The 21,767-nt window shown below is 31.7% G+C and overlaps 4 protein-coding genes across 9 annotated transcripts; 2 read left to right on the forward strand and 2 right to left on the reverse strand.

Annotated features, from left to right (window-relative positions):
- Window positions 1-44: 44 nt before the first annotated feature.
- Window positions 45-3,210, reverse strand: Coa8 (Cytochrome c oxidase assembly factor 8). 2 transcript variants are annotated; one of them, XM_074114013.1, is made up of 3 exons: window positions 2,921-3,210; window positions 1,300-1,530; window positions 45-307 (listed from the first exon to the last, which is right to left on the reverse strand). In XM_074114013.1, the coding sequence occupies exons 1-3, from the start codon at window positions 3,041-3,043 to the stop codon at window positions 86-88; spliced, it is 576 nt and encodes a 191-aa protein (XP_073970114.1). In that variant the 5' UTR covers window positions 3,044-3,210; the 3' UTR covers window positions 45-85. The 2 variants fall into 2 exon arrangements, with proteins under 2 accessions (XP_073970114.1, XP_073970115.1); XM_074114014.1 differs by lacking the exon at window positions 2,921-3,210 and adding an exon at window positions 1,614-1,754.
- LOC141446962 (S-adenosylmethionine-dependent nucleotide dehydratase RSAD2-like) lies at window positions 1,766-11,285 on the forward strand. 4 transcript variants are annotated; one of them, XM_074114010.1, is made up of 7 exons: window positions 1,766-1,898; window positions 2,685-2,835; window positions 4,484-4,714; window positions 5,658-5,819; window positions 6,151-6,383; window positions 7,469-7,651; window positions 8,301-11,285. In XM_074114010.1, exons 3-7 carry the CDS (start codon window positions 4,693-4,695, stop codon window positions 8,463-8,465), a joined length of 765 nt encoding a protein of 254 aa, XP_073970111.1. In that variant the 5' UTR covers window positions 1,766-1,898; window positions 2,685-2,835; window positions 4,484-4,692; the 3' UTR covers window positions 8,466-11,285. The 4 variants fall into 4 exon arrangements, 2 of the variants coding, with proteins under 2 accessions (XP_073970111.1, XP_073970112.1); XR_012454029.1 differs by lacking the exon at window positions 1,766-1,898 and adding an exon at window positions 8,127-8,214 and having other exon boundaries at window positions 2,643-2,835; XR_012454030.1 differs by lacking the exon at window positions 1,766-1,898 and adding an exon at window positions 8,127-8,223 and having other exon boundaries at window positions 2,643-2,835; window positions 8,301-8,455.
- A 608-nt stretch (window positions 11,286-11,893) lies between these two features.
- Ost48 (dolichyl-diphosphooligosaccharide--protein glycosyltransferase non-catalytic subunit Ost48) lies at window positions 11,894-15,335 on the reverse strand. The gene is made up of 7 exons (XM_074113976.1): window positions 15,081-15,335; window positions 14,703-15,004; window positions 13,399-13,587; window positions 13,140-13,274; window positions 12,830-12,988; window positions 12,520-12,750; window positions 11,894-12,324 (listed from the first exon to the last, which is right to left on the reverse strand). Exons 1-7 carry the CDS (start codon window positions 15,220-15,222, stop codon window positions 12,169-12,171), a joined length of 1,314 nt encoding a protein of 437 aa, XP_073970077.1. The 5' UTR covers window positions 15,223-15,335; the 3' UTR covers window positions 11,894-12,168.
- A 329-nt stretch (window positions 15,336-15,664) lies between these two features.
- Window positions 15,665-20,194, forward strand: Rpt6 (26S proteasome regulatory subunit Rpt6). Of its 2 annotated transcripts, none has more exons than XM_074113978.1 (8): window positions 15,665-15,955; window positions 16,357-16,504; window positions 16,666-16,889; window positions 17,618-17,810; window positions 17,912-18,044; window positions 18,826-18,979; window positions 19,073-19,282; window positions 19,886-20,194. In XM_074113978.1, the coding sequence occupies exons 1-8, from the start codon at window positions 15,932-15,934 to the stop codon at window positions 20,024-20,026; spliced, it is 1,227 nt and encodes a 408-aa protein (XP_073970079.1). In that variant the 5' UTR covers window positions 15,665-15,931; the 3' UTR covers window positions 20,027-20,194. The 2 variants fall into 2 exon arrangements, with proteins under 2 accessions (XP_073970079.1, XP_073970078.1); XM_074113977.1 differs by lacking the exon at window positions 15,665-15,955 and adding an exon at window positions 16,088-16,213.
- Window positions 20,195-21,767: the final 1,573 nt, after the last annotated feature.

The following is a 21,767-nucleotide window of genomic DNA, read 5'->3' on the forward strand; positions in this document are numbered from 1 at the left end:
TATAAAAGAAATTTTATAATGTGAAAGTTGTAGAGAACAGTACGTAAACATAAACAACTGACTTTATTTTCAATTAATTACACCTTCATTTATTTATTAATTTATTTTTAAATCTATTCATTTCTACTCTGAAAGCAAGTATCAAGAGCGTGATATTGTTCTTATACCACTCGACATTATACCAGAAATGAGTTTTCCAATATTTATCAAGGAATTTTTTATAAAATACAGACATTTCATCAGCAGTTAATGGCTTCTCAGACCTTCCTGGACGGCTTTTAATTTGTTTTTCAAATTCCTTACGTTCCTGCAAACCAAAACAAAAAAGTTTACACATAAAGAAGTCATCGACTAACTCAGTCTTCAGATTGCCGGTACAACGGTTAGGACTGGTTTTAGAAAGAACAAGCGACCGTAAAACTTGCTCGTTAAAGCACACCAAAAGGGCCTCGCAACCAGACTCAGAAACTGTGTGAAGTGGGTAAGAGCTACCAAATAATTTAGGTTAGACATTAAAGAAAAGAAAGAGAGAAGAGAACATTAAAATTGGAACATTTCTTATTAAATTGCAAGTTGGAAAAAGAAGAGATCGTGGATCTGAAGTGCAGAGATACTTTGTAAGCAGAGAAACAATTTAGAAAGAAGATGAAACTAAAATTGGGGACAAACTACTCTTCGGTGGAGAAAACTCGTAAAGATAAGAATAAAGTTTGAAAAGGAGAATGTGAGATTAATGAAGCTAACAGGTAAAATGAAAGAATCATGAGCGTAAAAAAAAGAAATCGAAGACAACTTGAGCACAACCTGTAAGTGTTAAAGTTCCTCATGCAAGATATGGAGAAAGATGTCTTTTTAAAAAAGAAGACTTACAGCGATTACGTCATGGTTGAATTGGAAAATATTGATTGACTCTTTGAGAAGAAAGTAATGTTATATAAAATTGTGGTAAGGCCAGCAGTGTTTTACGGGTCTGAAATTGATTACAAGGGAACAGGAGAAAATGAAAGCAGCAGTAAGATAGTTGTAATGGGTGAAAAAGAAGAATGCGACTGATTACATCAACGTACGGTTAAGGAAGCATCTATCACCAAACGTTCAAAAGCATCGGCTTAAATGTTTGGGTACGAAGAAAAAAGCTAAGAGAGCAAAGGGATAACAGCAACAAAGATAAAAGTTTCTACGGTACACAACCCAACCTAGGATGAAAAAGTTGACTGAATGACAAAAGGACGATTTAACACATACAAGGGTCTGTGAAGAGAACTTTGAAGATTTGTTCCATCAAACTCTAAATTTTACCTGAACAAACTTTAAGTTATGGTTACTCCAAAATTCTTCATGCCATTTCTGGATATGTTCTCTTTTATGCCGGAAAATCTTTTCAATAGTTGTTTCATTCCGTGGTATATGAAAAATAATTGGTCTAATATTTGATATTGGATTTGGAGGTCCTACAATATCTCCCCTTATTGAAATTCCACTGTTGTTTTGTGATTTACTGCAGTAGTTGATTTTTGGCAACTTTATTTTCTATTAAACAGGTCAAATTAATTGGTGTTAGATATGTAAATCAAAATTTAAAAAAATATATATATATATATATATATATACACCTGGAATAGATACTTTTTCTGCCTTATAAAGACAAAAGTAAATGCCATTCCTTAATGCACTTTTACGTTTTATAAAGCATGCACTTCATACAACTTCAAGGAACAATGGATTACTGTATCAGAATACATCGCAAAACTTTTACTTCAGTCGCAGCTCTTATTCCCTTAACAATAATTGTTGAGTTGTAACCTACCTTGTTACTAGAATAACCTAGCTCAAAAGCAAAATTGAAATGGTTTAAGCACTTAAAGTAGCCGATAGAGTGAGAAGGTGCAAAGTTTTGGGTAAAACTTTTTCTTATTCCTGTTTTTTTTTTTTTTTTTAATACATTTCAATTTTATTGGTAATAGGTTTAAGTTCTTCAAAAAATTATTGTTCTCTAGAAAATGAGTCATTAACTGTACTGAAGAATGCTACAGCACTCAGACTTTTGTATTTGTCGACTTCGGTGTATTCCTTGGATGATAATTCTTTTATTACTACTACATTTTAATGAATGACAATCCATTTTTCATTCTTCTTTTCTAAGTGTGTCATAAAATTAGAAAATAATTCGTAATGAACTGTACATCTTTTTGGAAAACATTTATAATAACATTAAGTAGACATTGTATCTTTATATATTTATCTCGTTTACTTATCTTGCTTTCTCCATCAATTTTTTTTTGCAATACTTCTTAGGACTCCTCTAACAAAAAAAAAACTTTTTTCACGTCATTCCACTTCATATTTTCATATTACTTCAACTCTTCTTTTTTCTACTATTCGATACGAATTATGATGAAATAAATCTTTAAATTTTCCTAAAGTTTCTTTGTTCTCTGGGGTCAAGTTCTTTTTGATAGTTCAGAGTTGCACTCACTGTCGCTGTATGTGCTTATTTCTAAGTTATTACTTTAATCATTCAAACAAAATAGTGTAATATTTTAAATTTCACATATTTGTACATTCAGTATTAATAAATACATTTATAAATTAACAATACCTTTTAAGTACTATATGAAATTTTAGGCTACCCTGATATGTAACCCAAGTATAACCTTATTACATTACCTACTGGTGTTTTACAGTGCGTAGATTAAATTCCGGCGAAAGTGAGATTTCTTCTAGAAAAGTCTTATGAAATTGAATCAGTTGCAGAAAATTAATAGATAACTTACTAGAATAACAGCAATTAATCAAAGTCAAGATTATCTACCACTTTCATTTATGGAAATAATTGTGAGTACAATACAGATCATTATGTGAAAACGATTTTAAAAGAATTAACTACATTATAAAGCTGAAATTAATATAAAATTCTGACCTTATGCGGGTAGCCTTTTGGTTTAGTTTTAGAATTTATTTTCTGAATTAGTGATAAATTGCCAAAAAATACAAAATAATGATTTTGCAGTTTGGGAAGTTTTTTCATTCCCTCATCTAGCATTCTCTCACACTGGAATAAAAGTTTCGCTGGAGTAAAAGTTCAACGTCCTTAATTTGTGCTATAAGTAATTATATGTTATTCGATTTCCCTCATGATTAACAACTTTCCTTTTTTTGGCGTACCTCTTCTTATTCACTCGGTATTATTTTCTGATCGTAAATTTTGATGTTATGAGGAATCTTTGAATGAATGAAAATAAATTTATTTATAAATTTGATGTCACTTGGCTTTTAGTACGAATTTTAAGTTACCAGAAATTTGAATTCATTGCGATAAGAGAACGTGTGGTAAGTCTTCACTTGTTTCAGGTATTCTGATTGTTTCAAACTTTTATCAGTAAAGTTTTGTTTTGAATCATGGCGATTTTACATTAAAAAAAAGAAAAAAAAAAGTGATAGATAGACTAGATTATTAATTAGACTTAGGAAGTTATTTTTTAAATGAGTCATGCATTTATAATTAATATAGAGGCTGCACATTTTCAAGGCTATGCAGATCAGTTTATAATTATGCTTTAAGAATTGCGCAATAGTGCAACATTTGTCTTAATGTATATTATATATAAAGACTTATAATTGCAAATGGTTCTTGTTTTTAACAATATATTTATCTATTTTGGATACCCTACAGCTACCGTTACCATAACGTTGTTATACAGCGTACTTTTCGTTTTTTTTTTTATACTGATTTGAGACTGATTAATTAATCCAAAAGGTAAAAAGATTATTGCCAGTTTCAGATTTATTTTTTTATTTGGGTTAATGCCAAGCTTTGGTCATAGAGACTAGGTTATTATTAGAGCTGTGGAACCTATGTACAGAAACCGATTATAACTTAAATTAACTTGGTGATAAAAAATCATTTTATCACCTTAGCCAGGTCAACATCTAGCAGAAATGAATTTAATATTTTAATCTATAAAGCGTCATTAACTGGTCATTAATTGAGGAAATAGTCTTTAATTTGGCAAAGTAAAATATACAAAGAACCACCTGTTTAACTTTTTTTAACCAGATATTTGATTTTAGGATAGTTGCAAACGTGGTATGTATATTTGGGCATTCATCTGATGTACCATAAATACGAGAAAGTCATTTCACTAAAGATTTAAAAAAAAAAAAAAAAAGAAGCCATTATTTAAAAGTAATAAAATAATTTCTTTCAAACATAATTATTATTTTATGAAAAATTAATGGCAAGTCTCCAGCTAATTTAATCTTTCATTACGTGGAGCGCCAGCGTAGAGTAATTTTTCTGTGATTCCCATTGCTTAGAAGGGCAATTTAAATAGTGCTTGCAACCCAAAAATCATTTCATTTGAGTCTTTTTATTTGGCTGTTCTACCAATTATGATGGAATTGTTTTTAAGGTTGATCAACAATTTATTCTTACGTGTGTTTAACTTGGGCATAAATTTACATTGGATTTGGTTTACTTCAGTTGATAGATTTAAAAATTGGTGGAATCGGAAGAACTTATATGCAAATGAGATAACTTTGTTTAAAACCACCAATACTCCAAAGGACTGCAAGATAATACCAAGAAGTGTAAACTACCACTTTACCAGGCAATGTAATTACAGTTGTGGATTTTGTTTCCATACTGCGAAAACTTCGTATGTCTTACCTTTAGATGTCGCCAAAAAAGGAATGAAAATGCTTAAAGATGCAGGTATAATCTGTTTTATATTTTTTAATCGGTGAATTACCCACGAATAAATTTATGTATATAATTCCCTGAATATTAATATGCTCTGTACCATGCAATAAATGCAGTTCATTTCTAACTCATAAATTATTAAGAACTTCCTAAAATCACGTTTCCACCGATGTAAAAAATGTTTTAAATTAAAGCGGTAGGTTGACGTGTTTATAATGTTTACGAGGCGGTGTTGGTCTAGGTCAGAGGTCGGCAACGTTTCTTAAAAGCAAACATTTTTGCCGTGGGTCACATCACTACTATTTTATATTGCACATTATCTCAGAGTTCAGAAAATACAAAACTTTTACAAATGGGATAATCTAATATATTTGAAATAGATAATTACAAGTTTATTATCGTCAAATCTTTAATTATAACTTGAAAGAAATCATGAAATGTTAGCAGAAAAGTACATATGTTGAAACGTATACTCGCTGCATAATGATACAATTTCATCACTTTGCAAAACAGTTCGATTCCTGTCATAAAAATTTTTAATTTTATATGTATCATAAAAAAATATAAATAGTAATTACTGTTCATTATTTTTGGTAACTGATTCATAGTTTCAAAAAGGATGAAAAACTAACTGCCAGTTCAGACATGATATATTTTTATTATGCCAAGCTTTTACACTACAATACCCAGCTAGGGACTAGGTCATCTTCAGGGCTAATTTACAATGTAATATTTTGCATTATTAAAGATGTGACTTCTATCTTTTCTGTTCATAGACTGAGTCCGTGGAGTACTTTATTTTTAGTCCTTGGAACAATTTTATGTATTCAAACCATGTAACAGTTATTTCAACTGTTGTGTAAGAGAGAGATCTTACAATTTATAAAATGATGTCAAAATTAAACTTTTTTCTCAACATTTAATGTGAAGTTTAAAAATGTAATATTCGCTACAGGAATGGAAAAAATAAACTTTTCCGGCGGTGAACCTTTCATTAAGGATAAAGGAAAATATCTTGGAAAGTTAGTCAAATATGGAAAAGAAGAATTGCAGCTGTCTAGTGTCACCATAGTGAGTAATGGTAGTCTGATTAGAGAATCGTGGTTCAAAGAATTTGGTAAATATCTAATAAAAAATAATCTAATTAATATACTATTCTATGAATAAATCCATGTAGTTCAGAATTATTGCAGTTATGCACTAAATTAAACTAAATTGCGTAAGGTCAAATTTTGCTCCTTAAAATCGCAAAAAATATTTATTTTGAATAGTTAAAATAGTTAACTTCTTTTTGAAGAACAGTCATGGTTAATGTAATAATGAACCTGTAATTGTGTAAGACAAATTGAAATGCTGTTTTTGATTTGTCAAGGGGGGGGGAAGCAAACTAAATCTCTTAATTTCTTTGATGCTTAATAAACTCTAAAGATTTCTCTACTTTTTTAAAGGCAAATATCTGGATATAATTGCAATATCTTGTGATTCATTTAATGAAGAGACTAATAAAAAAATTGGAAGAGGTCAGGGTTCTAGGAGTGAACATGTAAAAAACCTAATTAGGATTCAGGAATGGTGTAACAAATATAATGTATTATTTAAAATCAATACAGTTGTAAATATGTACAATATCGATGAAAATATGGCTGAGAATATATCAATTTTGAAACCTATCCGTTGGAAGGTAAGTTTATTCATATTGATAAATGTGGTTAGGTCCGCAGTAATTACGTTACCTTCTCGCACGGAAAGTTGTCAAGTGTAGTGTAGAAACGGTATCGAAAGTGAAGTCAAAATCTCCATTCCAAACTGATTAACCTACCTCTGATGAAAGATGATATAATCAAATATCTGGATATAATTGCAATATCTTGTGATTCATTTAATGAAGAGACTAATAAAAAAATTGGAAGAGGTCAGGGTTCTAGGAGTGAACATGTAAAAAACCTAATTAGGATTCAGGAATGGTGTAACAAATATAATGTATTATTTAAAATCAATGCAAATACTAATGAAAATTGAGCTCATTTATTTAGGTACCAGTGGCTATTAACCAAATGTGGTACTTACTGTATTGATCAAATTAGTATAGTTAATTATTATTAACTAAGAACATTGCTCAATATTTTGAACAATGAATTTTCCATGAAGAAAATAGTACATGTTTTGAGATGCCCTCAGTAAAAAGAGAGAAGCAGTTGAAATAGCTACATATATTGCTTATGACAGTAAGCTATTTTTGTTAGACATAATTTTTGGAAGTCACACTGGATTGCCAAACATAAATTCAAGGGTTCATGGTATTAACATTACAGCGTGATGTTTGACAACAATTCTAAAAAATGGCGATAGATATATTTATCAACTGAAAAGGATCTAGCTGGTAATGTACAAAAAAAAATTTCAGTAGTATTTGGCTTGGTTTTTTGGCTAAACTAAACCCCCGTGCATACCCCCTATGTGAGCTGATACTAGAATAAAAATTTACTTCTTTTAGTAAATTAATCCATTATAACACGTATAATTTGTACTCAATGAACATCAAGAGTACTTAGCGCCTATCATATGTACGTCCTTAAAGTTCATTAAAAATGTTTTCTATAGACCGTGGAGTCCTCCGTCCATCAAAATTTAATTTACTTCCTTCGTCTATACAAACACTTTATGAACTTCACGATGTCAATATATTTCGCAAATAGTAATCAATATGTGTATAATAATACAATATCCAATAATTCAATCAACAGTTTTATATAAATTATATTTCAGGTATTTCAATGTTTGTTGCTGGAAGGTGAAAATGTTGGTAAGGAAGCTTTGCGCAATGCTGAACCATTTTATGTAAGCGATGATTTATTTAAAAAGTTTCTGGACAGACATGCTCATTTGGACTGCTTAGTACCAGAAAGTAACGATAAAATGAAAGACAGCTACTTAATCCTTGATGAATATGTAAGTTAATGATAAATTTTTTGGCTTTAGAATTTCATATAAATTCTAAGAATAGTAGATATACTAATTTCAGAAGTTAATTTTAAGAAGAAATAAACATTGTAAAGCTACACATTTCTAACATTGTCCCCCTATGCTTCTCTGGAAATCTTTAAAGTTATGCAGTCATAGTTTACGCTTCAAAAGTAGGCTTGATGAGCGTTATGTTCTCCGAGACCGGAAGTAAATGATGGCTCTTTCATAGTTCCAACAAAACGTGCATATTTCTCTTCGGTGGTTATTTCTCTTAACAAGTTTATTTGGATGGTCGAATCTTCTTCCTTGTTTTTGTTTGTTATAGTTTCTGAAATTAACTTTACATCGCATTTAAAGTTAGGCAAAACTTAATGACTTTCACCAATCACACTAAACATCCCTACTCCTATAAGAAATTCTCCATTCAATACTACTTTCTCATATACTCTCCTATTTTTAGAATAATGATTGAGCCAATCAAACTGATTCACTAAAGTACTATTACCGACTATTACTTAACTGCATCAAGTGCGAAGAGAAAAACTGAAGTTAGTAGGGTAGTTATGTTCTTGATCTGTAACTTTCTTTTACTTGTTTTCTCATTAAAAAAAACTAATTTTAATTTTTTTCATAGATGAGATTTTTAAATTGTCAACAAAATTCCAAACATCCTTCACCTTCACTCCTTGATGTAGGTGTTGATACGGCTTTGTCAAAGTCTGGATTTGATGAAAATATGTTCTTGAAACGAGGTGGTGTTTATAAATGGTCTAAACCTAAAAATTTATATGAGTGGTAAAAGTAAAAAGATTAATTATTGCTTGGATCTTCTGCACATTACTGTAGATTGATTCCGGATTAATTAATGTGATGATGAACAATGTATGTGACATTGTTTTTGTTTTTTTTCTTCTTCTTTTTAAATATTTTTTTGTGAGTAAATCTTTAAAAAAAATTTTTTTTATCCATTTATATAAAATATTTTGACTTTCAAACAACAAAATGTATTAGAAATATTCTTCATTAATTGAATAATGAAGAAATTGATAGCATTTTTAATACCTATAGCATTTAATTATATATTTTTATTGAAGTAACTACTTTTCGAGTATTACCTGCATTTCTTGAGTATTTCTTAAAAAATCTTAGTATGACCTTAGTATTTCCTAATTAGCTAATAATATATTGGCTGTTTTTATATTCTAAGCAGGAATGGAATAGTTAGCGTTTTTGGATTTTGAAGCGTTTAAAGATATTTTTTGGTTTGTTGATTTCAGTAAGCAGTAGTTATCAAGTTTAGTCATTATTTACAACTCATGTAAATATTTCAACAGATGCGTTTTGTATTTATTTATGTTAATTTCTGTAGTCTGTAACGGCAATAATTGAAAGAATGGATTGTATTAAGCGGTTTGAATAAGCTTTAAACAAAAAAAAAAGTAAATATTGATTGTGCATTTCTAAAAAATAAACAATATAAAACGTCTACTTTGGTAAAACACTGAGTTAAAAGTGAGGCGCTAATACCAGTAAAGCTAATATGTATTGTACTGGGTTCGATTCCCCGTCTTAGGCCTTGGATTTTATTTAATGGTTAATAAAAGAAATTTACAGTGAAGTATGTTTGCTAGTCGCCTCCGTCCACGACACCTAATAGGTAGTTGGACATTAAGCCCCGCCTGAAAAAATAGGCAATTACTTTACTTACTTTAAAAGTGAAGCCTGATATATATATATTTTATTCCATAAATTTGTAAGATATTTTTTTATATTTATATTTTTTTAGGTCAAGTTTTGTTTGTTTAATTAAGAAAGTTAATTCTCTTTTCATCTATATAAACTCTGGCAGACGGCTGCTTGTAGCCATGCTTAATATACTTTTTCTTAAAAAATGATGTACATACTTTTTTAAAAAAGTAAAGTATTATTATTCTATAAACTTGTCTAGGTCTTTGAAATTCTGTCTTTTATTTATTTATGCGATACGTAAGTATAACCAAGTAGAGATACTTGAAAAGTGTTCTCGATACTTATACGAGGGTCGTTTGAAAAGTCCGTGCAAAAATAAAAACTACTGAATTTTTTGGGGTAAACCTTTTTTATTTTTCAACATAGTCTCCTTTTAGGCTTATACACTTCGTCCAACGCTGCTCTAGTTTGTTGATCCCTTCCGAATAATAGTATTTGTCTAAGTCTGAAAAATAGCCATTCGTTTCTGCAATCATCTCCTCGTTTGAATAAAATCATTTTCACGCCAGCCATTTCTTCATATTGGGGAACAAATAGTAGTCCGAGGGAGCCAAGTCTGGAGAATAGGGGGGATGTGAAACGAGTTGGAACCCTATTTCCATTAATTTTGCGACCACAACTGCTGAGGTGTGAGCTGGTGCGTTGTCGTGATGGAAAAGGACTTTTTTGTGGGCCAATCGTGGGCGTTTTTCTTGCAGCTCGGTTTTCAAACGGTCCAAAAACGATGAATAATATGCACCTGTAATAGTTTTACCCTTTTCCAGATAGCCGATGAGGATTATTCCTTGCGAATCCCAAAAGACAGTCGCCATAATCTTTCCGGCCGAAGGAACGGTCTTCGCCTTTTTCGGCGCAGATTCCCCCTTGGTAACCCATTGTTTAGATTGTTCTTTGGTCTCAGGAGTGTAGTGATGTATCCATGTTTCATCCACAGTGACGAAACGACGCTTAAAGTCCGGCGGATTCTTCTGGAACACCTGCAAACCGTCCTTGCAACACTTCACACGATTTCATTTTTGGTCAAGCGTGAGCAATCGCGGCACCCATCTTGCGGAGAGCTTTGTCATGTCCAAATGTTGATGCAAAATATTATGTAACCGTTCATTCGAGATGCCCACAGCACTAGCAATCTCACTCACCTTCACTCTTCTGTCATCCATCACCATATCATGGATTTTATCAATGATTTCTGGAGTAGTAACCTCAACAGGGCGTCCAGAACGTTCAGCGTCACTTGTGCCCATATGGCCACTCCGAAAATTTTGAAACCACTTATAAACTGTTCTAATCGAAGGTGCAGAGTCACCATAATGTTTATCAAGCTTCTCTTTAGTCTCCTGAGGCGTTTTGCCTTTCATAAAGTAGTGTTTAATCAACACATAAAATTCTTTTTCGTCCATTTTTTGAAAATCACTCGACTTCCTCGATTCGAACGAATGCCAAACACAAAGAAATAGACCGATCTGGCTGAAACTTAGAGTGTGTTCTTCCAAGAGATGCTACTAACTAAACATAACCTCGATACGCGCCAGTGGTGCTATCTCTCTGACTTTGCACGGACTTTTCAAACGACCCTCGTATGTACTTATTCATTTTGAATGAGAAAAGTTGTAAAAAAAATCTACTAACTAATCTACTAAATTTTGCCATTATTACAAAGCTCAAAGAAACCGTCTAAATTAGAATTATAGACTTGATAAAAAGGTAATTCTTCCCATTTATTATAAAACTTATTTTATGTTCACCATTCTAGAAAAATCTAGATTATTATGATTATTTGAAAGCCTTCTCTGAATAAGTTCAAGTGTTTTACCAGTATTAATTGTGATTACCTCATTAAATTTTCGAATAAATATCTTTTTACACTGCATTTTTTAATGTCTGATTATTTCTGTGGAAACTTATTTATTTGATAATTTAGTTTTTCAGTTACACCTCCTTGCGCATTCTACTGTGTTTTATGTTTGCCCCATTCTACTAGACCTAATTCCACCCCCTATTGTAGCTGAAGACGCTAAAGGGAGTGGCTATAAGCCAAATCCATTGCTTCCTATAAGCTCTAGTGGCTCTCTAAATGTCATAGTTTGTCTAGGAAGGAATCACGACTTATATAAAGTGTAAAATGTATAATTGTAAGCAGTATGTGTGATGGTGCGTTAGAGTTTGTCTGTGGGTTTATCTAATTCAACAGTTGCAAACAACTATCTGCCTCAAATAAAAGTGTATTTTTTGAGTGAGGCGTTAATGTAAGTATTATTCGTATGGTTAAACTGGTTTACCCTCAGGTCGATAAGAGCTCGAAAAGAACATAATCTTACGTTGTTTGAGCTTGTGGAGAGGAGTAAGAATTTATGGGGAAGAGACTAGCAAACGTAGAAGTTGCTGGGACGAAAACTCAAATATGTACGTAACTTACTTATAAATCAAATTTCATTTTTCTATATTTAATACAGGAACTACAAAATATTGTACAAAATATAAACTCGAAACAATAATTTTCATATTTATTTAATTTTATCGTACGTAACAGAATTTTAATTTTGATAAAATGAAAAACAAAATTTATTACTGGCAATTCGAATTTAGTTACATAAAATAACATTCAAACCTTGATGGAATGAAAGGAGTAAGTTTTTTTTAACATAATTTTCAATTAATTTATTTACATTTTACATCAGCCATTTAAAACACGACTGTACTGTTTGTATTCAGACACTGTGCAAAAAAACAAAACAAAAAACCTAATTTTTAATTTAATCATGTTTAGATTTTGGTTCATCTTTATAATGTAAGAAAACTATAGAGAATATAAAAACACCGAACATCATGGAAAAGGCACTGGCGTAGTATGGATAAGCACTAGATATGAAACGCTCATATTGAGTATGTTCCAACGGCCTAACAGATACCTGAAATATACACAAAATCATAAATTAAAGCAAAACTTATTATTATTTTTACTGTAGGGGTGATTGGCGCCCAATTTATCTTTATTTTCCCAGCCTAAACCAAGTTATTGCGAATGCAATAAACATTACTTCAAAAACACACTAGTTGTGGTTTTAGCCTTGAGATGGTTTTTTTAGAATTCTATAGAAACTAACCTGGGTAGAACTGTAAAGCGAAGTATAACCAATTCTATTGTAATCAACTTTAAATTGATACACTCCATACACATCTGGTATTTTAAATACAGCTTCATATTCTCCAGGTTTTTTTCTTATCAATTTTGTTCTTACAAATGGGTCAATACGCACAAATTCTAACTGGACATCGTCAGCATCATGAGGTACCCAACCTTGACTGGTTTTCCTTTCAAGTTCCAGAGTAAATACCTGAAAATAAAATTACTAGTGTAAAATATACTTATTAAATGTTTATATTAGCAATTACTATAATTAAAAAGGAACTTACAACCGTATCCATAATAGTGTAAGAAGGTGGAGGTAGCTTTTCTCCTTGTTTGTGATGATTTACAGACTTGACTCTCAGGACACCATTTTCTTTAAGTACCCATTGACTAATCGCTGTAGCAACTTGCTGATTTCCTGACACTTCGTACAGTTTACCTCCCTACATTAAAAGTAGAGGCTTATAATATAAAAATATTTACCCGACTTTCTCATACTGTCTCATTGCAAATTTATTTTATAAAAAAAATTAAAAATCTAAATATAGAAAAACAAATTTTAATAGTAAGCGAATAACTACAACTGCGACTTACATGAGCTTTTTGGACGCGGGAAGTGAAAGCTTCATCCGAAAAGAAAAATAGTGATCCGGAAAATACTACTCTGGCATTATTCCTTGCTTGCAATGCTGCTATTAGCAAAGTATTCTTACCCACTGCGTGAGGATACTGAAAAGTAGAAATTAAATTAATTAAAAACTTTCAAGTGTTCAACATAACAGATTTCGTGCATCCATATTTTAGCAACTACTTTTTTTTAGACGACATTTAAATATAAATAGGTAAAACTTACTTCTTTAATTGGTTGATCTGGAATGTAAGAATACGCTGAACTAGATGCAGTAAGAAGGTGAAGGACTAGAGGATTGTCTTCATCGGCAATTAAACCTGTTCCTTGATACAACAAAGGAGGTATATTCTTACTTCCTACGATTACAGGTCCATCTATTAAGTTTTCTGCGTCAGGAACTACAAGAGTATGCTTAAAAAAAAAAAGAAGAAAACACTTCATTATCTTGGCCCTTTAAAACTAAAGTACGTTTTTATAAATAAAACAAGCTGTTAGAGGAAGAGGTTATTAAGTGGCCTAAAAAATATGTTAACATATTTTTCTCTACCCGTTTTGACCATGAAAGGCAAAAACCTGAGGCGTTGCTAGAAATTTATTTCCAGAGATTACTTTAACAAGTGTACAAAAATTTTGTGTAAGGCCGACGTAAGCTGGTTAAAGAAAATTTCCAACTTCAATTTTTTTCTGAAAAAGTAATTCAGAAGTACGGTTAGATTATTTCGGATGAATTATTATTATCCACTCTTTTGAACCTGGAAATATTGTTTAGATTTCTTCACGTTCTTCGATAAAAATTTATAATGCAACCTGCTCGTAAATATTCCAAGAAGTGGCAACATTTGCAAATAAAGTACTGAATAACAACTTTTTTGAGGTTTGAATGGTGGGCCCTGAATTTCTGGGTTTATTTTTAGCGTCAATACAGTTCGGAAACGTAACCAACTGAATCGTGAAGGCTTCCTACTAACATACATATAGCTTCATTGCAACGGGCTTTTTAAATTCTTTAACGCTGAATAATATGAACTCAGTGGCGGGTTGATCTTATCCTGCATCTATGTTTGACTCATCCTCAAGTATGACTGGGACCACAATTAACATATTAAAAAACCCTTGGGATGACCATTGTTTCACTTAATTACTACTGAGTAATATGATTACAAAGTAATTACTACATAAAAATGAATATTCAGAGATCTATAAAATCTTGTTTCGTACACTGCACTTAAAAGTTACATAACTCGCAGGAGAGAATAGACTAGTCGCCTCTTCAGGGTTCTCGGCGTCCTAATCTAATAACCCAACTAACACATTTACAAAATTCACTTCCAACACCACAATCGCAAGATGTGCAGAGGTAGGTAGCTAGCTGATAATGGCAGCTCTTGAGTTTAACGTACCCATCTCAATACCATGACTTATTATCACACACTTAAACTTCACTTTGTTAACTTTACAGATGCTTAAACGGTAAATACAAGGGGTAGTAATTTTTACAAATATCAGCATAATTTAACAACAATTACCTTCCCACTATCACTGGCATCATAATTTAGGTGGTCAATAACAGCAGCTCCTTCTTCATCAATTTCAAAACCACATTCTGAAGCAAGTTCCCTTAAAATATCACCAGACATAGAACTACCGGCAACCAAAACATTTCCACCGCCGTCTATAAATTCTGTAATTGCATCTACACTAAGTGCACCACCAAATTCTTCAACGGTAGGTGCAAATATTATCAAATGATCGTAGAGAAATTCACCATATTTAGACAGTACAAGATTAGCATCGTCAGCCAATTTAAATGTCAAACTATAACCTCTTTCTGTAAAAAAGATAAAAGATTGGTAACAAAAATATTAAAAGTAAAAGTATCATACTGGATGATAAGTTGTTCTTACCTTTTAATGATCTGAAGAACATAGAATGTGTTTCTTTAATTGCTAAATTATCTAATAAAACTAAAGTTTCATTTTCGCCCCTGGAATAAGCTAAAATCACTAAAAAAAAGCCTAAAATCAGAAATAAAAACCGGCACGTCATGTTTTTTTTAAACTTATTTTCAAGTAGTCCACCAATTTATAAACTCCTCACCGTGCCGACTGATCTGCTTGTTTGAACTTAACGCTGTACGTCACAACCCCTACTAAGGTTACGTGTCAACATCTAGTTGTTCTTACACGAAATATATGAAATAATATATTACATATTTAAATTGAATAATCAGTATATTTATTTTTAAAATTATTAATTTTAATTGGAATAAATATTAAAATTTTAAAAAAGAACAGTAATAATAATTTTTTATTGAACTTCAAAATTATGTAGACTATTCCAACTGGAGATTCTTAGTTTTGCTTCAACGATGAGAACAAGCTTAATAACAGAGAAATTAACAAGCTCTATTTTTTAAATATTAAACTGCTTGCTCTCAACAAAAAAAATTTTACGAATTATTATTTTTTTGTGGGGCATCGACGGCTAAGGTCATTCATTAGCGCCTCAATAAATTATTACAATTTTTCATATTTTTGGAACCACTGCTTAAGAGATTTATATCTGGAATACTTGAGTGCTTTAAATATTTATGTACCGGCAAGTGTAAATTATTGTTTTTTGTTTGTTTATCATGACAATCTCAGATAGATGAGGCTAGGAAGGTTATGTAGAAGTTCTACAGACTGCTATAAACTTGAAAGTCATTAGTGCTGTGTTCTGTATTCGTTCGTTTGTGTAGGCTTGTTCATCAAAAATGACTTACACAATTACTTTTGAGGTATTATTTTTTAATTTTTTAAAATAAAAATTTGACTAAATGGATTTGAGAAATTATACGAACTTGAGCAAAGTCAGTATCACATGTTTGTGTTTAAGATCATGAAAAAATTAGGTTAAGAAGTGCAAATTTCTATATTTTTTGTAGTTTACATAACTTTTAATTATGGGGGTGGAAACTTCAAGAATTTTATTTGATACCGTTTCTAGAAAATACATCGCTTACCTCAATGGTACTTCTGAGGTGATGTCGCAAAATGTATGAGCAAATTCACCTCCATAAGAGTTAAAAAGAGATATGACTATCCTACCTATAGATAGAATTTAATACATAAAAATGATACTCATTAAGGCACTTAGACTTAAAATTTTGTACTTTTTAGTATACGCTTTTGTTTTCAGCAAATGGAGGTGGACGAAAAGACGTCCAAAGGGGAAGGTTTTCGACCGTATTATATTACAAAAATTGAAGAATTGCAGCTCATTGTTGCAGAGAAAAGCCAAAATCTAAGACGACTTCAGGCACAGAGAAATGAACTTAATGCTAAAGGTGATAACAATTCAGAATGATTCGCACTAAAGCATCTTTTGCTTTACAATTTTTCTCAGTGAAACACTAGAAAGAATCGGGTTATTTTTTGAAGGTATAAAGAATAACTCTGTTCCTTTGTTTAGGAGAAATATACTATTTTTATCTTTGCTTTGATATAGTACGTATGCTGCGAGAAGAGCTTCAATTACTACAAGAGCAAGGTTCTTATGTAGGCGAAGTTGTAAAGCCGATGGACAAGAAGAAAGTTCTTGTTAAAGTACATCCTGAAGGAAAATTTGTTGTTGATATTGATAAAAACATTGATATCAACGATGTTACACCAAACTCTCGTGTTGCACTCCGTAATGAAAGTTATACCCTTCATAAAATTCTTCCCAACAAGGCTAGTAAAGTTATTTTATTTAAAAAAATTACTTGCAACAAAAGTCTGTACATTTATAAACTAACTATTCAAAAATGATTCTCTTACTCATGTGTAAAATTTATTCTTCGAATAATTTTCCATAACTTAAACCCAACTTAAGCAAAGTAATAACAATAAAAATTTAAACTTGTGCTTGTAGCCAACTATTTTATCCCCATAATTTTTTGTTTTTTCTAATTCTTCATTGGCAGTTTCGCCTGCCTGATACTGTTTTTGGAAGCAAAGAACTATTAATTTAAAATATATATTGGAATTCAATATATTGTGGGTTTCTAATTTGCCTGAAATATTTTTTTGCTGGTGCAAAGATTCACTCCTGGTGATGCTGTTTGAAGTCCTACATTTAAGGGTGAAGAACGTCCTAGGTGAAGTTAACTTTCTAGGTTCACAACCTCTAATTTTTTTAATGAATTGAAATGTGGCTTTTGAGGTATGTGTATTAATAAAAAAAATAATACCGCAAGATCGCCTGAATTCCTATCTTCAACTAGGTCATTTTTTTAAAAATTACGATATGTTAATTAAGCCATCGTGAGCAGTAACCGTACTATTCTATAGGGCTACCAACTGATGAACATAGTTGAGTTGACAAGAAGTACGTTTGAGGATAAAAATAAAACACGACTTTTGTTGCAACTATTAATTCTTATAAAAAGAATGCAATTTAAAAAAAAATATAATGCCAGGTTGATCCATTGGTATCGTTGATGATGGTGGAGAAGGTTCCTGATTCTACATATGAAATGGTGGGAGGACTAGATAAACAAATAAAGGAGATTAAAGAAGTAATAGAATTGCCTGTAAAACACCCTGAACTCTTTGATGCCCTTGGCATTGCCCAGCCTAAAGGAGTACTGTTGTATGGGCCTCCTGGCACAGGTCTTTATAGTTTTCTAAAAGGCACTTCTGCAATTATAAATGTACGAGAGTTTCAAATTGACTAAAAATCATTCAAATTATTCTCCAACAATTTTCTACAGGTAAGACTTTGTTGGCCAGAGCTGTAGCCCATCACACTGAATGTACTTTCATTAGAGTCTCCGGTTCTGAACTTGTCCAAAAATTCATTGGCGAAGGATCAAGAATGGTTCGAGAACTTTTCGTAATGGCTAGGTAATTTGTTTCTTTTTGTTTTTTGGAACCAATAATGTATGTATGTATTATTATTACTACTTTTTGTAGATAGTGAATATGTAAAAATAGCCTTCCAAAATTAAATATTTCCTCATAATTTAATACACAGTCTACTGACGACTTTCGGTTTGGGAATCAGTCTGTTATTAAAATCTAATGAGCTGTATTTTCAGTGAACATGAATGGCCTGGTGAAAGGACGAAAGACCTTTTTTATCTTAAACAAGTACTTTAAAAATTTTTAATGTTTACCTTATAAAGGGAGACTGGTATTTGAGATTTGGAAAAAAAAAAATGTTTTCAATAAAAATGAGAGGTTTGCACTGTTTAAATTGTTCCAAATTAGTTTTGGGGTGGGCATTGGACGGTTGCTGTATCAAGCTGTCTCTAACTCAGGCTGCATTCAAAAATTATTTTATTATATTTCGGTTTTAAGGCGCGTCAACATCTGAGGTCATTGGCGCTCGGAGTTTCTTCAATGCAGTGCTAGCCTCAGGAGAATGTTCTTACGATTCAGACACCAGATAGTGAGCTGTAAGAAGCTCCATTAATCCATTAGTCGTTAAACACCCAGGTCATTCCTTCCCTTTCAAAATTATTTTTGAATCAATGATTAAAACGTGAACTGTACGAATGATTGTAGAAAGAGAAAGTTTGTGAGAGAATCCATATTTTTTTGAGATAGCTTTCAACTATGCACTCCTTCTAGTGTGCTAATATATTTACAGTAATATAACGATAGTTTTGCTTAAAATCCATAGAGAACATGCACCATCTATTATATTTATGGATGAAATTGATTCAATTGGATCATCCCGGATTGAATCAGGCAGTGGAGGAGATTCAGAAGTACAAAGAACTATGTTAGAACTTCTAAATCAATTGGATGGATTTGAAGCTACTAAAAATATTAAGGTACTTCTTTTTAAAATGCTCTTAGTAAATACTACTAGCCAACATAGCTAGATATCTCCAGATAATTAATTATATTTTGCCTATTTATTAAAGGTAATAATGGCTACAAACCGTATTGACATTTTGGATCCAGCACTTCTAAGACCTGGTCGTATTGATAGGAAAATTGAGTTTCCGCCTCCAAATGAGGAAGCCCGTCTTGATATTCTCAGGATACACTCTAGAAAAATGAATCTTACTAGAGGTATTAACTTGAGAAAAATTGCTGAACTAATGCCTGGCGCTTCCGGTGCCGAAGTGAAGGTAAAACTGGGTACTTTTTTTTGTATTGCCACCACTTATTTAAATAAGGCATTTTAATAGTCTTTAAAAATATTGATGATGAGGAAAGTAAAGAAAATTGCTTTGTTTGGAGATGGGACCTGCAATGATAGATAAAATTGTCGTTGTACATCATTAAAAAATTGCAGTTAAATGTAGTATAACTTGCTGAGTTAGTTTTGGTCATTGGTTGCGCCCTGGAATCGGGAAGTTTGTAAGATTACCTTAATTACGTTCTTTCAGCTATCTCTCTCAAATCAACAGCCTGTACACAAATTTAAGGTTGTACGGAAAACCTTCTTTACATTTTTCAAGCCGATGTGGAGGGTGCGGAGAACCTAGGTCAAGTGTGAGACCATTCTAGGTCTTTAAATAGGGAGGCATGTCTGGCAACAAAATGATACTTCGGGATCATTAAATGCCCAAATAAGGTTTTTATCCACAGGTGTAGGAAAAACGCTTTTACCGTATATCCTTTTTGTATAAAGTACATTCTTATGACTTTCATCTCCAAACATAAATATTTCTATTATTTATTTTGTAATTTTATAAGTGCAATTAAATAAAAAATATTTATTTTCCCAGGGTGTGTGCACAGAAGCTGGTATGTACGCTTTGAGGGAAAGACGTATCCATGTAACCCAAGAAGATTTTGAAATGGCTGTCGCTAAGGTTATGCAAAAAGATTCCGAGAAAAATATGTCAATCAAAAAATTGTGGAAGTAGTTTATTTAAATAAGAACATCGTAACTATTTTCTTCTCTACGGGCGCTAATTTAATCCTTCCTCTCACTCCCTCACAACTTTTTCAGTGTCCGTTTATAATAAATTTAGTTTTGGTAAGTTATTGCTATTGTGATTTTTTTTTTCTTTAAATAAAGTTTTAATAAGTTACTATTCTTTGCCTTACCCTTTTAAGCAAAAGGCAGAAAGTTGATAACTTACTTACTGAGAAAATTATAAAGCAAAATTGAAAATAAAAGTTTCAAAAAATGATAAATTTTATCAAGATTGTGAAAATACGAAGAAAAAGTCTAAAAAAAATAATTTTACAAATATTAAAATCAAGTTGATGAAAATCATATTGAAAAATTAAATTTTCCTTTTTTTTATGAGTGACCTAAGCGGTCTTTTTGCCCAAGCAACAATTTTATTGATAGGATAAGGTAATGAATGCTTCAAACATTTGAGTAGGCTGAAAAAACTGCAACAGGATAAAAAAACTTAAAAGAAAAATTAACTCTCTCCAGCATATCCCAGACAAACTTCAATATAACTTATTAGAAAGTGCGAACCTATCATCTACTTCCGCAAGAAACGGTTCAATTAACACGTAAATCAAATTATTTTGTAGTAAATTAAAATCCTAAACTACGCAAACAATTATCACGGCAGTTAATAAGGTTTCAGTACGGTAGAATTGATATTATGTAAACTGCCTTTTTCAATACTGTTGTCAATATCAAAGACTCGTAAAATTTTACCGCTTAAGGCCCCAGGTTAACGACTCTCGGATTTCCTCCTTTTGCTAGAAATTTGCTTTATATTTTTTCTAAGAAAATGTTTCCTTCACTGGCCAATTCTTGAGTACACTGAGAAATTCTAACCAACAGACGGCGTAAGTATACTATATATGAAGTCTGTATTTCAGCGTTTCTAGGGAAGAAATCAGCGCATAGCTTAGCCCCTTAAGTAGATATTGGGAACATACAAGTTTTAGTCTCCTTTAAGCTGATGTGAAGAAATTAAATAGATAAGGCCATTAATCCTAAATAAATAATGCGGAAGACCAACTTAAGACGACCTTTATGTCTCAATACATTGCACGCAGCCTTCTCAGTGCATGGCTCACCAGCCTCTCGCTTCAATCCAGTACACATCACCGCGCAGAGAGATTTAGGGGTTCCTTGAGAAGAGAAATCTCTAAAGACAGAAACCTTGGAATAACTCGAGACTTCCGGTTTATAATCTGTCGGGCTATCAATTGAGTTATTCATTTCTCTGCCAGCAACAAATAATCAACTCATAGGTAAATAAATAATTATTAGAAAGATACAACAATTAGTAAAGTATTCTCTCAATGAAGTTTAAAATTTGAAAACAAAATAATTGTGGCTTACAGAATCGAGGATGAAGAATTCGTTGACTTTAATTTACTTTTTATTTTTACAAGGATTTTTAAAATAGAAAATAAATAAACTTTAATTTTGAGCTGCTTTTTAAAATTCACTAAATTTCTTGTCGGATAACGTTCGAAACTAGTAAACGCTGAGTGGTTCTTGATAATGTGAGAATGAAAGTTCCGAGATAAAAGCTAATTTTCCATCTTAAAAAATTTAACTTAAACTGTATTTTTGTAAACCTGTAACAGACGTTTATCGAGCAATCAGTGTAACTTGCTATGAATTATTTTATAGACTAAATAAAAAATCCAGCGGAAAGGATTACTTCTTCGGATAAATTACCA

This window comes from Rhodnius prolixus, unplaced genomic scaffold, assembly GCF_049639745.1.
Source record: "Rhodnius prolixus isolate KJV_2025 unplaced genomic scaffold, Rpr scaffold_7, whole genome shotgun sequence".
Taxonomy (NCBI): domain Eukaryota; kingdom Metazoa; phylum Arthropoda; class Insecta; order Hemiptera; family Reduviidae; genus Rhodnius; species Rhodnius prolixus.

What these genes read in the sequence shown, in the direction of transcription:
- Rpt6 (XM_074113977.1), top strand. Translation starts at nt 16,121, where the DNA reads ATGGGGGTGGAAACTTCAAGAATTTTATTTGATACCGTTTCTAGAAAA. An exon ending in ATAAAATTCTTCCCAACAAG is followed by an intron (nt 16,890 to 17,617) that starts GCTAGTAAAGTT and finishes ATATAATGCCAG; the next exon opens with GTTGATCCATTGGTATCGTT. An exon ending in GTATGGGCCTCCTGGCACAG is followed by an intron (nt 17,811 to 17,911) that starts GTCTTTATAGTT and finishes AATTTTCTACAG; the next exon opens with GTAAGACTTTGTTGGCCAGA.
- LOC141446962 (XM_074114010.1), top strand. Translation starts at nt 4,693, where the DNA reads ATGAAAATGCTTAAAGATGCAG. An exon ending in TGAAACCTATCCGTTGGAAG is followed by an intron (nt 6,384 to 7,468) that starts GTAAGTTTATTC and finishes ATTATATTTCAG; the next exon opens with GTATTTCAATGTTTGTTGCT. An exon ending in ACTTAATCCTTGATGAATAT is followed by an intron (nt 7,652 to 8,300) that starts GTAAGTTAATGA and finishes TTTTTTTCATAG; the next exon opens with ATGAGATTTTTAAATTGTCA.
- Coa8 (XM_074114013.1), bottom strand. Translation starts at nt 3,043, where the DNA reads ATGCTAGATGAGGGAATGAAAAAACTTCCCAAACTGCAAAATCATTAT. An exon ending in CAAAAGGCTACCCGCATAAG is followed by an intron (nt 1,531 to 2,920) that starts GTCAGAATTTTA and finishes CCTGTTTAATAG; the next exon opens with AAAATAAAGTTGCCAAAAAT. An exon ending in ATAACTTAAAGTTTGTTCAG is followed by an intron (nt 308 to 1,299) that starts GTAAAATTTAGA and finishes TTTGGTTTGCAG; the next exon opens with GAACGTAAGGAATTTGAAAA.
- Ost48 (XM_074113976.1), bottom strand. Translation starts at nt 15,222, where the DNA reads ATGACGTGCCGGTTTTTATTTCTGATTTTAGGCTTTTTTTTAGTGATT. An exon ending in GTTCTTCAGATCATTAAAAG is followed by an intron (nt 15,005 to 15,080) that starts GTAAGAACAACT and finishes TCTTTTTTACAG; the next exon opens with AAAGAGGTTATAGTTTGACA. An exon ending in ATGCCAGTGATAGTGGGAAG is followed by an intron (nt 13,588 to 14,702) that starts GTAATTGTTGTT and finishes TTTTTTTTTAAG; the next exon opens with CATACTCTTGTAGTTCCTGA.